This window comes from Triturus cristatus, chromosome 5_2 (assembly GCF_964204655.1).
Source record: "Triturus cristatus chromosome 5_2, aTriCri1.1, whole genome shotgun sequence".
NCBI classification, from domain to species: Eukaryota; Metazoa; Chordata; class Amphibia; order Caudata; family Salamandridae; genus Triturus; species Triturus cristatus.
This window is the reverse complement of record NC_140588.1, coordinates 390,367,081-390,384,038: the sequence shown is the minus strand read 5'-3', so window position 1 is coordinate 390,384,038 and position 16,958 is coordinate 390,367,081. Positions and strand designations below refer to the sequence as shown.

Here is a 16,958-nt window from a genome sequence, read left to right as displayed (position 1 = left end):
CTGGGGGGTTGTAGGCCCATACTTGTCAATGATCGAAATGTCAATAAAGGTTTTTCAAAAAAAAAAAAAAAAAAAGAAAGAACACCGGGCCTTGTATCGCAGCACGCAGCTAAGTAATTTCTGCCTTTTCATGTTATCTCCTCCGACCACTTAAAGGATTTGTTCGCTTGTTAAGGTGAGCTGTGCATTTTAAATGGCTTTTACTACTCATGCTGTATGTCATGCTTGCAGTGCTGTGGGTCCATTAAAATCAAGCTTCGAATTTTCCAGATTTTGTCCAAGGTGCTTAGAGATGATGATTAATGTATTTTAACATTTTATATTATGCCTCCTGTGCTGAATGTTTGCTGGTTCACAATTGGCCATTTACACTATTCATAGCAGAGGTGGAACTTTTCTGTCCCATTTTAGGACGTACTAGCCGCCCCGTAGCTGCATGTTCTGCCTTTTTCACCAACAGTACTTCAAACTTCAGCGGGTTGAAGGTGACCCACAATAGAGGGCCCAGTTAACACGTTTGCATTCTGTACTTCCCTTGTTCATTAGCTTGATCCCTGATTCTGAGGTGTAACAATCACTTAACTTCCCTTCCTGTCTGTCCAAAACTGTTTGACACAGTATACAAATATTATATTAGTGCAAATCGCATTCTTGTTCTTGCTAGGTGACTTTGTTTCGCCTTTTTGATTATTGTGACGTTAGACTTTAGATCCACCAGAGGGCAGTATATATATATATCGCCATCGGTGACTATATTTTTAGGTCGAGGGACCATCCGGTCTGCCGAAGGCAGAACCGGAAGTCCGGAGATCTTATGTTTCTGAGAGTGGCTCTTTAGCCTGCCTCTCTTTTTGGCTCTCCTCCATTGGCTGGCTTCCTAAACGGAGGCCAGCCATTGGAGGAGAGAGCCGTCCCTCCAAATAGGCTCTGTCTTTTTCAGATTCGGGGGCGTGTTCCGTGCTCTTCTTTCCACTTTTTAGCCACGCCCCCGAATCTGAAAACCGCCGCTGCGTTTCTCCGAGGCATTTCTGCTTCGCCTCGGAGAAAGGCAGTGGTGTGCTTGTTTAAAGGTTATTTTGTAGGACTCTGAGAACATATGTATTTTCTTTTATATGCGTTTCTTGCTTTTGTTATGTGTTCAAAATGTTCCTTGTCAGTTATGCTGTTATTCGTATGGTTGTAATATTTAACGGGAGGGGATGCGTTGCGTGTACACTATTCTATAAGGAACGTTTGCTTCATGTTGACTCCTTAACACCATTTGCAATAGAACCCATATCTGTGGTCATTTCTTCCCTAACAGCACTATACCTTTCTATAACTGAACGTGGACATTTTGCTGGTCTTTAAATGGCCAAACGTATCTAGCTCGAAATTCGCTTGCTTCATTGGTCTATCTTCCATGACAAACAAACGTTGTCACTCTGCCCTGCCTCCTTTGTGTATTTGGCTCTTGGGAGGGGATGTGGTACGTTGGCTGCACTGCCGACTTTGGTGTTAGAAACCAGGGTTCGAGCCTCGGGGTCGCGTCCACATCCTGTGATTCTGGGCAAATCACATACTCTCCCCGTGCCTGCATGTGTAATGTAAATACGGTGCTCGTGTAAAGCGTTTCAATACCTTCAGGTCGAGTTCACGCAATATAAATTATGCAATAAAAAAAAAACAACACGGTGGTTTTAAAGTAGCAATATTTCCGTTTCGGTTCAAATGGAGTTCTGATGTCTTTTCTTAGACGGCCGTCTTGTGAGCTTCGCCCAACCCGGCAGTGTGTTTTTTTTTAGCCACACACTACCGGAAGCAATTTACTGGTGCATACAGTTTACACATTGTTTCGACTCTGTGAATTATTTCAAACCGAGGCTTGGCACGCAAGAGAGGCGTCACTGAACATACAGGAGCCATAGAGTTCCCGGCGGTGGTTTTCTGCTCCTTGTGAATCCATGGCGGGAATCCCACCAGATTCATGGCAACCGCACACCGTGGTGTTAGAAACCAGGTGAGATTAGCACCACCCTGCTGTTTAACGCCATGAAATACCCATGAGTAGAGTGACCACCCTTTCTCCTGAACGCAACCATGTCATAGGGAGAGGATGTGGTCCGTCGGCTGCGCTGCCGCCTCATGGTGCAAGAAACCAGGGTTCGAGCCTCGAGGTCGCGTCCACATCCTGTGATTCTGGGCAAACCACTTAATCTCCCCGTGCCTGAATGTAAATACGGGGCTATGTAAAGCGCTCCAAAACCTTCCGGTCGAGTTCGCGCTCTATAAAGATGCAAAAAAAAAGTCGTGTTTTCGTGGTATCTGATTAGATAGTATAGATTTCAAAAGGAAAGCCAGGACTGCTTTAGACACTCATTTGCTAACCATACCCCACGTGGGATGTTTAGGACAGAAACAGCAGAAGTCGCGTTTGAGTTGTATTGTTCACATTTGGTTGGCTTTATTGTAAATATAATTTGGTGCTTCCGATTAGATATCTTTACTGCCTTTTCGTGTACTTGTTCCTTCCAGAGCAGTTTCTTTACCATCCTTTTGATTGGAGAACTTTAATTCCACTGGTTATTTTCAGGCGATTTATGCTTATGTCACATTTTTCTCAAAGCGGCAATTTATTATTTGCATGGTTAAGAGTAGAGTTGCAAAATAGTATTTGTATGAACCAGTATTTTTTGGGAGCACAAAATCGAATATCCGGTCTTAGTAACTTATCGCACCATACACCTATAAATAACGGGTGTAATACATATCTTGTACAGAAGATATATACATTGGTATAGAGTCACTGTGTGTGTAGCATATTAATTGTATCAGTATGAGACTATATTAAAGAATAAACGTGTGGGTGATTTACAGTCACGCTTCGAGCACTACTTTAGAAATGTTCTCATTTTTACTTTTTAAATTGATAGATCACAAAAATTGCAGAAGAAACTGCACTGAGCAAGGCTATTTCTAAAGCTTCTCAAATGTTAGGTTTATCTTTGGCACAGCAGCACCAACATCTGCAGGTTTCACACTGCTGATTTGGTGCATGCTGCGTTATTCCACCCCCCCACCGACTCCTTTTTCCTTAGTTGTGTATTGAAATTGAGGCTCGAGAGAACTCCATCATTTCTACGTTCCTCCCCCTCCTCCTTCATCACACCGGGCTTCTTCGTCGAGGTTCATTGTCTTGCTGTGTTGTTTTTTTGCAACATACACCCCTGTATTTTTTTCCTTTGTGAGTTTCCAATCACCGTCTCTGGGGGTCTCTCTGCCCTTACCTCTTCCTCTTGTCAGCCTGCTCCCCTTTTATATTCCCAGTCACTTTCTCCTGGCCGTCATTCTGCTAGTCTGGATTCCTCCTCTCCTTCTTCTTAATTTACTATCCCTCCTTCTGGAATCGCTCTCACTTTCCCTTCCTGCCACTTCATTTACCTGCCACACTCCTGCAGTGCTGCGTCCAAACCCAATGTGCACTCACACGGAGCGAGGTCCTGTCAGGAAGTTGTCCGTATCATCTTGGAATACTGATTCTACCACTAGTGATTTAATATACATACCTGGATTATGTAACCACATAGTCTGCGAGTAACAAAATATAAATTAAAATTAAAAAAAGGATTTCTGCCCTCAGCTTGTCCACCCAGTTTTAACTCTTCAGATCTTGAGTGGTGAGGTCCTTTTTCAGGGATTGTCTATCCATCGTTTGGCTTCAGAATTTGTTTTTTGATCGAGTTGAAACGTTGCAGATGTTAAGTACAGCCTACATTTTGAAGAGGCTTCCACAACTATTGTCGCTGTTCAATGTCTATTTGATTTGTTTATGATAAAGGCTCTCTCTTTCACTACCTCAATCTTTCTCTATCTCACTACCTCACAACATCACTCACTGTTTCTATCTCACTACATCAGAAAATACCTCTCACTCACTAACTCACTCTTTCACTTCCTCACTCTCTATCTACCTCACTCTCTCTCACTACATAACTCTCTATACATCACTACTCCCCTCTGTCTATATCACTACCTCACTATCTCACTACTTCTCTCTCTAACAAGATCACTACCTCACTCTCTCACTACCTCACTCTCTATATCACAACTTCACTCTCTCTCTAACTCACTACATCACTCACTCTCTATCTCTCTACCTCACTCTTTCTATCTCACTAACTCACTTTCACTGTGGTGGCTCTGTCTGTGTGTGGGTAACTGTGTGTGTGTGTAGGTGGCTCTGTGGGTGGCTCTATTTGTGTGTGGGTTGCTCTATGTGAGTGGCTCTGTGTGTGTGGGTGGCTCTGTGTGTGTGTGGGTGGCTTTGTGTGTGTGGCTCTGTGTGTGGGTGCAAATGCAATAGGTCTCGCATTTGAGAGTGATTAAGCTATTGACATTGTAAATAACAATGCTGTTTCTTTAAATGTTTTAAAAACAAAAACATAAAAATAATGTCATGAGCAATGCCAATAGCTCTAACTTTAACAATGCCGAGACCATTGCATTGTAAATGCTTGTTTTGTTGGTGACCCATTTGTTTGTAGTGGTGTTTTTATTAGCTTTTCCCTGTAAGATGAATGAGTGAATATACAGCTACATAACAAGAGCAGCTTTGTTTTTATTAGATCATTAATGCTCGAAATATTTGAGCAAAAATGAACCCCTTTGTGATCAGTTTGGAATGGACCCCTAAAGACATTTACTAATTCAATGACAGCACGGCATGTAATGCGGGTTTACCCATCGTGAATTTAAATGCCCAAACAGCAATCTTTTTTTATTTTGATATCTCTATCAGTATTTCATATAAATAATATAAACGATGTTACACAAGACCCTTTCTTTCTCGATAGCGCATGGTATGCTCCTAATGGGAGCTTGTTTTATTCACATGCAAGGGACTTAAAGCTTGAGTATATCATCACTGCCATTTGCTTTCAAGGTGCCCCAGCACTTACACAAGTGCACATTACATGGAAACATCCCACAAGGTTCGTCTTCATGGTAGACATGCGTTGCAGCATTTTTTATGTTATTTCTTTTTTAATACAGGTGTTCAATTATACAGAATATAATCCTAATTATATATAAGGTAACAAAAATGGCAATAGCTCTCGCTAAAAACTTATAAGGTCCCAAAGGCGAGACCTATTGGCTATGCCAATGCTTGTTTAAAAGGCCGAAGTGGCCGTACTGGTAAGGTGACCAGAATTTTAAAGCCAAAAAAACGAGACGTTTCATAAAAATGAAAGAAGGTCTACAATTAAAACTCCAGTGATGTCCCTCTTCTATATCGCCAGCTTTTTCCTGTTCTCTTTTTATGTCTACTTACTTTCCGCTCCTCTCTTCAAGTCCTTCCTCTTTGTCTGTGAAGTTTGATGTTTTAGTTTGAGCAATGGCGGTGGAGGAGTTGCTGCAGCCTATACCTCTGGAGCCTGTGCCTACACCTCTGGAGCCTGTGTCTACTCCCGCGGAGCCTGTGCCTACTCCCGCGGAGCCTGTGCCTACTCCAGCGCCCCTTCCGCTTCCAGTCGCTAAGCCACCGCTGCCAGATGGCGCCGAGCGGAGGGAACAGCTACGGAAGGAACTCAGCGACTTTGCAGACTCCTGCGACCGGGAGCTGGCAGGTGTAATGGCTGCTTTTGGATGGAGGCCGGAAGCCACCGGACGGAAGGTACTGCAGCATAGGTGTCCCAAGGCATGCTTAGAACAGCACCATACTCGTTCTTAATGACTTTCACCGTCTCTGCACTGCACCAACCTCTCTTCGGATCACCTGACCCCCACTTTCACTCCCTTTTCTGACCATGGCGCCCTCTCGTCTCTTCTGGACCCTGGTGCTCCCCTCCCATGTGGTGTTCTGGCAGGTGGAGAGGAGAAGGGAGGCGTTGGTGGAAGACCCTCGACAGGGGCACGGTGGTGTATCGGGAGTGGGTCTGTAGAAAGCATGTGGGTGTCACCGTGTTTGGCGTGTTAGTTATCTATTTCCCATAATCGTTTCACGCTCAGACACGCATTTACTCAATCAATCATTGTACTTTTAAAGCGCGCTACTTACCCGTGAGGGTCTCAAGGTGCTGGAGGAGGAGGAGGAGGGGGGGGGGGGGGGTGCTGCTACTGCTCGAAGAGCCAGGCCTTGAGGCGCTTGAACGGAGGAAAACTGAGGAAGGTACACTTACCAGTAGGAATTAGCAGCGGTAGCAGGGGCACACAGGCAGAGCTGCGTGGAGGGGGAGCGACCTATCAGGAGGGTCCGGGTTCGCTTTACTTACTAAGTGTAAATGTACGGGGGAGGGGGAGTAATGAAGTAGGCGTGCAAGGGGACAATGCTCATCCAGTGAGTGCCAAATGAAGGAGACCTTCTTGTCTAACTCCAGGTGTTGCTGCCTGTCTTCTATCACAGTAGCCAGGTAGAACTGTCTAACGCCAAGACCAGTAATAGCAGGTCAGTGCTTCACTCCTCACTAACGCCCGTGCAGTTTCCATTCCTTTTCCAGTGATCCTGCACATTTTCCTCACCCTGCACATAACTTTATGTGCCCAGTGCCCTCCCCTAATCTCCTCTGCTTACATTCAACGGCATGTGTGGCAGCACCCATGTGGTGCATGAAGATCTGATTTTGCTGTTGCCCTGGTTACTTACTGGTAATCTTATTTACTAAGAGTGTAGTCTTCCTCCTCACATGAGTCACTACATCTTTTCTATGGCAAGGAAGATTTACGAGGAGGTAATTGTTGTAATGGAAGGACGCCCAGGTAGCCGTAGCGTAGATTGTAGAATAAGGTTTATGTTGTAAATAAAAGATAGTCTGGTGCTATGTATAAGTACGTTGTAGGTTTATTCATAGGTACAGTTTCAGATAATACACTGTAAGATGTAAAGTCCAGGTGATGCCCCACCAGGAGCAGCCCCCCTGCTGCTCAGCCTACTCACTCCAACTGACACTCCCAACCTCACCAGGCACCCATGCATTCCACGATATCATCAATCATCCAACATTCCAGACCACTCCAACACTCATACAGGCTGAGAAGTAAGGAAGAGATACATAAACAAGGGAAAAGGCAAACCGTAGACATAACAGTTTATTAAGACTTGGTTACAGGATTATTAAGATGGAAAGTAAGTAGCAGATAGCCCCACCAGGAGCAGCCTCCTTGATGCTCGGCCCACACACTCCAACTGACAATCTCTCAACCACACCAGGCACTCCAGCATTGCATCACCAAGCAGTCCAGCATTTCACTACATCACATCCATACTGGCTGAGCAGCAGGGAACGGGTAACTGAGGCAAAGTATGCATAGTAACAATTTAAGTCGCAACAGTAACGCCCAGGTCACTTACCAATAATCTTCATTACTCGGAGTGTAGTCTTCCTCACCACAGAAATGACGTAGTGACCTATGTGGCGAGGAAGACTTACGAGGAAGTTATGACCCTGCACTCGCTGGCCTCTTAGTAGCCTCGCTTTGATTCTTCTTGAGTTGACACATACTTTAGCCCCTTTCCCCAAACCTGACCCAACGTATGATGGTGAGGCAAAATTAACTGGAGAGGAGCCAGGACCACCACACCATGATTTTTCTGGGGAATTAGGATGCAGTTTCATAGAAGTGCTGCTGGCTTGTCCCTTACATAGGTAGTTTGGATAGGTGAGACAAACATGTGTTGACACGTTCATGGGGTGAGAAAAAACCATCAGACTTTGGGTGACATGTGGTTGGTTGATGGGGAGCTTAATAGAGTTTCGGTGGGGTTGTAGCAGTAGGGAGATGCTGTTGGGAGAACACTGTTGATAAAGGGCTGAGCTTACGGAACACCAAAAGGGTCTGTGATTGATGGTCGCATATGCTCCTGCAAAGCATTTAAGAGGAGTATTGATGGAGGCAACATTAAAAAACGAATGGGCGGTCCACTTGTTAGAGAGGGAGTTACCCTAGTTTTGGTAAAAATGTTGTGCTTGATTTTGGAAGAGTTGTAGTCCAATGACTTTAGAAAAATGGCACTTACATTGACAAAGCAAACACAAGGAGACGATGGATGAAGCGCCGAAACCTTTCAGACATTCCCCCTTAGTCACAGATCTGGGTTGAATCCATCATCATTCTTCAGCTCACTTCGCCACCCCAGTTCAAACTCAGCTATATGCAAATCAGTCTTGACTCTGTTCCTCGTGGGAACAGTCCAGCCCGAACTGTCAAGACGCATCTTCCCTGGATCGCAAACAAGTATTGTGGGGTCGGTTTCAGGGTAAAACCCCTCCTCAGCCTGGCTAGCTTGAATCCAGTGGCAAAGTGAGCAAGGGACCCGCGTCTGGGCATACCCTGCCAACTTAGGGAAAACTGCAAATATCTCAGTCCTCGTTGTCACAGGGAAGTGAACGCCGAGCAAACAAGAAAAATCTTCCTATTTTTAGGTCTCGCCTGACCCAGCGCATGCGCTGGTCTGGCGAGACTTATTGAGAGGGCTCCAAAAAGTGCAACCAGGCCAGCCTAGAGCTACAGTGCATGTGCGCGGGTGCGCGCGCCGCGCTTTACCGCAATTACTTTCGCGGCCGCAGGGCCGCTTTGATGTTTGATCGTGATACCGATCGTGATCACTCTAACTTTCACGGCCGCTTTGCATAGCCAATAGGTCTCGCTTTTGGGACCTTATAAGTATTTAGTTATGTAACTGTTGCATGGCTAAACACTTTTAAGGTCCCAAGGGCGAGACCTATTGGCTATGCCAATGCTTGTTTTTTCTTTACAATCACCAAGGTTTCATCCTCTGGTACGTTTGGGAGTGGGTGAATAGAGAGAGAGAACATTAAGTGTCCCTAAAAACACCTCGGGGATGCTTTCCTGGGGGCTGTTGACAAAAGCTGAAATCTGCGACATGACTTGCCTCAAGAGAACACTGTATTCATAACAGCCTTCTATGGTCAAGAATGTAAAGGTGCTAATACTTGTGGAGTGTTTTTTTTTTTTTGGAATAAATTCATTTTTCTTCCCAATTAACTTCCAGTAAGTCTTGTGCTTCATCGGGACTGAAAAACCTATGCCGTTCCTTCCCGCAATCTTGCAGTTGAGTGGGAAACCAAAGGGAGTCCTCGCATGCTGGAACATTTTGAGAATCGTTTGGAGGTCAATTTTCCGCAGTAGGGTTGGCAGGCTCTGAGCTGCAAATATGCATATTTTCTGACTTTTTCTCTTAGATCCTTCTTCGCAGGTTTCTTGTAACACTCTCCCTCTATGCAGTGTCGTTCTACTCGGCTGTGACTGTGCTGGTTCCCATCTCGTTGCGAAGGTCCGAGGGCAGGTACCACCTTACCGTTGCCCTTTACTGGTGCCCAGTTGCCATTGCCCACCTACATCTCCTATCTCATTTGGTCACATGGCCTATTCATCTCTAGCTTAGCTTTTGCCTTCTCAATTAGTTAATGTGTTCTGGTTTGAGGTACGCTTTTGCATAAATGTGATTTTATTTGAATTGGTTTTACATTGGAAGCATCCTAACTTGTGAACCTTCCTGATTTCATAGCAGTTTCCAGCTTTTGATTAGTTTCTCTAGTTGCTGTAATGGGACTATCACTGAAGGAACGTTATCAAATGTTTTGCACTGGTATACTCCCATCTTGTTGGTGGAATTAATGTGGTGGTGCTTTCTGGTATACTCCCATCTTGTTGGTGGAATTAATGTGGTGGTGCTTTCTCCAGCCATGAAAATCTATTGCACACACTATACAAGAAAATACTATGGGCAGGCTTGTAGAATTTCTTTGCAGTGCAGTTTATTAAGAGAGAGGGATATGCAAGCATCGTGTCTCAGGAGTCAGCTTTACGTCTTTTAATTGCGGATTCGCTGCCTTTTAGTTTAGTTATTGGATAATTGGTACTTGTAGAAACATCGCATATGTGTTCAGAGCGCAGTTTCTTTGACACAATTTTAAATCGGGAACATGAACGTAATTTTAATTTGCTTGCTCCGTGTATGCTGGACACTATGTTCTTAATCTTCAACTTGTAGACTTCATTTACTTTAGTTGACCAAAGCATTTGATAACAGTTGTTTTTAAAATGAGTTGTGAGGGAAAAGTGTAGAACTGAATTGATGTTTCTGTGAAAGAAAGCTTACTATTGGGCATTGGGCATTCCGATGAGGGAATGCAAAGAATGTTTGTGAATTCCCAAAAACATACATGTTTGTGGGTATTCACACAGCAAGTTCTGACACATTGCCATCCTGCGAAATTAGTTACTTAAGTCAGTGCAAAAATACAGCTTTTTCCATGGCGGTATGGAAAAGGGCACCCCCCAACATTGTTGTGAATGTATTGGCAGGGGTTTCTCCAGTGTAAATCTTTCCCCGTTGCTTCAAAAAAATAAAAACTATATATAATATTTGAACAGTAGCAAGTGCATTTGCTCTTGAGCTGTGCATTTTCTCAACAAAAAATATACAGTTGTTGATTTTTGGTATGAGAAAATGGGATTCCCATAAAAAAAATTTTAGGAGCATACATTAAAATAATTGACTTTTCTCATGTCCTAATGTCATCACTCTGCATTCATCCAAGGCTGTAATTCTACCGGTGCATATTTTGCCACTGACGGACGAATATCTGTCCCAGAGTGTTTGAGGTACATGGAGGTTCTGAATTGCAGAGGATATTATGGTAAAGAGGCAAATGATGTATCTGATAGACATCTAGCCTCCGATTCTTTACCGGACAATTATCCCCAGGTATCAACCTGGATCTGGAATGTTTTTATGAGCAGTACCCCTGTGTGCCGGTAAGTAGCACCCTAGGTCTCCGTGTGGCATCGTCCGAGGCAGAAGTGACATGCACAGTGCCTATACTGGCACCACCCTAGCACACTGATGTCAGTTCTTTTTCCGGCAGTCAGTGCAGATCTGGAGAGAGCTACCACCAGTAACTTTTTGACTGGCCTTTTTAGGTCTCGCCTGAGACAGCGCTTTAGCGCTGCTCTGGCGAGACTTATAGTAAGCGAGTTTTGGAAGTGCAAACAGTGGATTTTCAGGCCTCCAAATACAGTGCATGTGCCCCAGGCGCGCGCACCATTTGGCAGCCTGAAAAGCACTGCCTGATCACTTGCTTTGATGTCCTCAGTGAGCCATGCGGACACTGAGGACATCAAAGTGCACACCATTTGCCACCCCCTTGTTTTTTCCTTTGATCCCTATCTTTCCCTTCCTCAATCTCACCCTCTCCCTGCCTTTTACAACTGCGGCCCGCCCCCACTCCCCCCTCCCACTCCCTCCTCGTTTAATGTCGCTGTCATTGTCATCGTATTTTGGAGTGAATTCACAGTTTGAGTCCGCTCGCGCTACGGTGGTTCAGCACATTAGATAGAGGCGAGCAGTTCTGGGCTGCCGGTAAATTGCGTTTGGCTCTAACTAACCAAAACCTTTAAAGTAAACATGTTGTTCCTGACTAGATTTCACATGCTTTACTTAATCTTGCATTACCTATGTGTTTGTTTTTTCAAGGATTTTGTTACTTATTTTTCACGCACCTATCACTCTTGTCTCCCCTCCCTTATAACCTATTTCCAGGTTCTCCAGCGCCACAACGTCATATAAATGGCAATAGCGCTATGCAAATATAATCCCTCCTCTGCAAATGAACAGACTAAAGTAAAAAAACATTAGATTTCAATGCTAAAAACTGTAACTTTCACAAATGCGAGACTGCTGCACGCTGCACGCCGCACACTGCTGCACGCCGCACACTGCTGCACGCCGCACACTGCTGCACGCCGCACACTGCTGCACGCCGCACACTGCTGCACGCCGCACACTGCTGCACGCCGCACACTGCTGCACGCCGCACACTGCTGCACGCCGCACACTGCTGCACGCCGCACACTGCTGCACGCCGCACACTGCTGCACGCCGCACACTGCTGCACGCCGCACACTGCTGCACGCCGCACACTGCTGCACGCCGCTGCACGCCGCTGCACGCCGCTGCACGCCGCTGCACGCCGCTGCACGCCACACACTGCTGCACGCCGCACACTGCGGAACGCCGCACACTGCGGCACGCCGCACACTGCGGCACGCCTCACACTGCTGCACGCCTCACACTGCTGCACGCCGCTGCACGCCACACACTGCTGCACGCCACACACTGCTGCACGCCGCTGCACGCCACACACTGCTGCACGCCGCACACTGCTGCACGCCGCTGCGTGCCTCACACCGCTGCACGCCGCACACCGCTGCACGCCGCACACCGCTGCACGCCGCACACTGCTGCACGCCTCACACTGCTGCACGCCTCACACTGCTGCACGCCGCACACTGCTGCACGCCGCACACTGCTGCACGCCGCACACTGCTGCACGCCGCACACTGCTGCACGCCGCACACTGCTGCACGCCGCACACTGCTGCACGCCGCACACTGCTGCACGCCGCACACTGCTGCACGCCGCACACTGCTGCACGCCGCACACTGCTGCACGCCGCTGCACGCCGCTGCACGCCACACACTGCGGCACGCCGCACACTGCGGCACGCCGCACACTGCGGCACGCCTCACACTGCTGCACGCCTCACACTGCTGCACGCCGCTGCACGCCACACACTGCTGCACGCCACACACTGTTGCACGCCGCTGCACGCCGCACACTGCTGCACGCCGCACACTGCTGCACGCCGCACACTGCTGCACGCCGCACACTGCTGCACGCCGCACACTGCTGCACGCCGCACACTGCTGCACGCCGCACACTGCTGCACGCCGCACACTGCTGCACGCCGCACACTGCTGCGCGCCGCACACTGCTGCGCGCCGCACACTGCTGCGCGCCGCACACTGCTGCGCGCCGCACACTGCTGCGCGCCGCACACTGCTGCGCGCCGCACACTGCTGCGCGCCGCACACTGCTGCGCGCCGCACACTGCTGCGCGCCGCACACTGCTGCGCGCCGCACACTGCTGCGCGCCGCACACTGCTGCGCGCCGCACACTGCTGCGCGCCGCACACTGCTGCGCGCCGCACACTGCTGCGCGCCGCACACTGCTGCGCGCCGCACACTGCTGCGCGCCGCACACTGCTGCGCGCCGCACACCGCTGCGCGCCGCACACCGCTGCGCGCCGCACACCGCTGCGCGCCGCACACCGCTGCGCGCCGCACACCGCTGCGCGCCGCACACTGCTGAACGGCGCACAATGCTACATGAAACACTGCTGCACGCCGCACACTGCTGCACGCCGCACACTGCTGCACGCCACACACTGCTGCACACCACACACTGCTGCACACCACACACTGCTGAACGGCGCACAATGCTACATGAAACACTGCTGCACGCCACACACTGCTGCACGCTGCACACTGCTGCACGCCGCACACTACCGCACGCCGCGCAATGCTGCGCACACTGCTGCATTACACACTGCTGCTCGCCGCACACTGCTGCATGCCGCACACTGCTACACGAAACACTGCTGCACGCCGCACACTGCTGCACGCCGCACACTGCTGCACGCCGCACACTGCTGCACGCCACACACTGCTGCACGCCGCTGCACGCCACACACTGCTGCACACCACACACTGCTGCACGCCGCACACTGCTGCATGCCGCACACTGCTGCACGCCACACACTGCTGCACGCCGCACACTGCTGCACGCCACTGCACGCCGCACACTGCTGCACGCCACACACTGCTGCACGCCACACACTGCTGCACACCGCACACTGCTGCATGCCGCACACTGCTGCATGCCGCACACTGCTGCATGCCGCACACTGCTGCACGCCGCACACTGCTGCACGCCGCACACTGCTGCACGCCGCACACTGCTGCACGCCACACACTGCTGCACGCCGCTGCACGCCACACACTGCTGCACGCCACACACTGCTGCACACCACACACTGCTGCACGCCGCACACTGCTGCATGCCGCACACTGCTGCATGCCACACACTGCTGCACGCCGCACACTGCTGCACGCCACTGCACGCCGCACACTGCTGCACGCCGCACACTGCTGCACGCCGCACACTGCTGCACGCCGCACACTGCTGCACGCCGCACACTGCTGCACGCCGCACACTGCAGCACGCCGCACACTGCAGCACGCCGCACACTGCTGCACGCCGCACACTGCAGCACGCCGCACACTGCAGCACGCCACTGCACGCCACACACTTCTGCACGCCACACACTTCTGCACGCCACACACTGCTGCACGCCGCTGCACGCCGCACACTGCTGCACGCCGCACACTGCTGCACGCCGCACACTGCTGCATGCCACACACTGCTGCACGCCACACACTGCTGCACGCCACACACTGCTGCACGCCGCACACTGCTGCACGCCGCTGCGCGCCTCACACTGCTGCACGCCTCACACTGCTGCACGCCACACACTGCTGCACGCCACACACTGCTGCACGCCACACACTGCTGCACGCCACACACTGCTGCACGCCACACACTGCTGCACGCCACACACTGCTGCACGCCACACACTGCTGCACGCCACACACTGCTGCACGCCGCACACTGCTGCACGCCGCACACTGCTGCACGCCGCACACTGCTGCACGCCGCACACTGCTGCACGCCGCTGCGCGCCGCACACTGCTGCACGCCGCACACTGCTGCACGCCGCACACTGCTGCACGCCGCACACTGCTGCACGCCGCACACTGCTGCACGCCGCACACTGCTGCATGCCGCTGCACGCCGCACACTGCTGCACGCCGCACACTGCTGCACGCCACACACTGCTGCACGGCACACACTGCTGCACGCCACACACTGCTGCACGCCGCACACTGCTGCACGCCGCTGCGCGCCTCACACTGCTGCACGCCTCACACTGCTGCACGCCACACACTGCTGCACGCCACACACTGCTGCACGCCACACACTGCTGCACACCACACACTGCTGCACGCCGCACACTGCTGCACGCCACACACTGCTGCATGCCGCACACTGCTGCACGCCGCTGCGCACCACACACTGCTGCACGCCACACACTGCTGAACGCCGCACACTGCTGAACGCCGCACACTGCTGCACGCCGCACACTGCTGCATGCCGCTGCACGCCGCACACTGCTGCATGCCGCTGCACGCCTGTTGGACAGGCCTCACAGACGGCTTGCTCCCTCCCCGCTCGACAGGGCCCGAACTCCGGCCCACCTGGCATATCCCCACGACAAGCACCTGTACTCCATCTCCCGACGGACCCTCTGCCCTCGGACCCCTACTCATCACGGGGTCCAGCCCCACCGGCTTCCCCGGCCGGGTCAAGCCGCCATCTGGGGCCCTGCACCACGCGGCCGCATGGCCTCCCCTCGACCCTAACCCCGGGCCTGGCCGGCCCCGACATCCCGGCACCACCATCCACCCAGGAGGTGAGCGGACCACTTGGCAAGTCAATGGGAGAACGAACTGTCAAGGGCTCTCCCCCGCCAGGTGCCGATCGCCCCCAGCTCCCCCAGGCACTGGCTCCACCCCCTGCTGGGTGTCTGGACACCTTCATCCCGGACCCTCCGACCTCCAAGTGCGAGGGTCCGGACATCAAAGGGCACCAGCCCTATAACTGAGGCAGCTCCGGAGCAGGAAGGCAGTTGTATCCTGGAGTCGAGAGACACCGAGTGAACTCAACCTTGACGGTCTACTGGCGCTGCCGTAGCCCGCTCTTGTGAACCATCGTCCTGCCTGCTGGCGCTGCCGCGGCCTTCTGCAACAGTCATCTTCCTGGGACCTGCTGGCGCTGCCGCGGCCCGTTGTAACGACCATCCTCACCGGGACCTGCTGGCGCTGCCGCGGCCTTCGGCAACAGTCATCTTCCTGGGACCTGCTGGCGCTGCCGCGGCCCGTTGTAACGACCATCCTCACCGGGACCTGCTGGCGCTGCCGCGGACCGTATATCTTCCGGGGACCTGCTGGCGCTGCCGCGGCCCGTTGTATCGACCATCCACACCGGGACCTGCTGGCGCTGCCGCGGCCCGTACCACCTAACCACCAAGCTCGAGGATTGTGAGCTCATCATCATCTCATCAGAACTACCCGATTGGTAAATAGACTGCCCCGCTACCCCCTTCCCTACCTTGCGAGACTCTAATCGAGGGGACCCCTGAGTCCAGACCTCCTTGTACCATTCAACCGTACCTTAAATAAGTGCTTATAAAGAACGCTGAACCTCATCCGTGTGTGATATCTGTCTGTGGGGGGGAAGTTACTTGTCTGTACGATCGCTGGAGACGGCTCTCCCCGGAGACCTCTCCTCCTGACCCCGGCCGACCCTCCCGGTCCGACTACCTTTTCTAACAACGCCGCACACTGCTGCACGCCGCACACTGCTGCACGCCGCACACTGCTGCACGCCGCACACTGCTGCACGCCGCACACTGCTGCACGCCGCACAATGCTACATGAAACACTGCTGCACGCCACACACTGCTGCACGCCACACACTGCTGCACGCCACTGCACGCCACACTGCTGCACACTGCATGCCGCTGCACGCCGCACACTGCTGCACGCCACACACTGCTGCACGCCGCACACTGCTGCACGCCGCTGCACGCCGCACACTGCTGCACGCCGCACACTGCTGCACGCCGCACACTGCTGCACGCCACACACTGCTGCACGCCGCACACTGCTGCACGCCGCACACTGCTGCACGCCGCTGCGCGCCTCACACTGCTGCACGCCTCACACTGCTGCACGCCTCACACTGCTGCACGCCTCACACTGCTGCACGCCACACACTGCTGCACGCCACACACTGCTGCACGCCGCACACTGCTGCACGCCGCACACTGCTGAACGGCGCACACTGCTGCACGCCGCACACTGCTGCACGCCGCACACTGCTGCACGCCGCTGCGCGCCGCACACTGCTGCACGCCGCACACTGCTGCACGCCGCACACTGCTGCATGCTGCTGCACGCCGCACACTGCTGCACGCCGCACACTGCTGCACGC

General features: G+C 51.8%; 1 protein-coding gene across 1 annotated transcript in view; it reads left to right on the top strand.

The window, feature by feature from the left end:
- Nucleotides 1–5,338: 5,338 nt before the first annotated feature.
- SNRNP48 (small nuclear ribonucleoprotein U11/U12 subunit 48) overlaps nucleotides 5,339–16,958 on the top strand; it is a 125,635-nt gene continuing 114,015 nt past the window's right edge. Inside the window, exon 1 of the mRNA XM_085607256.1 lies at nucleotides 5,339–5,653. Within this exon, the coding sequence (XP_085463382.1) occupies nucleotides 5,375–5,653 (279 nt within the window). The 5' untranslated portion in view covers nucleotides 5,339–5,374. The remainder of the gene's footprint in view (nucleotides 5,654–16,958) is intronic.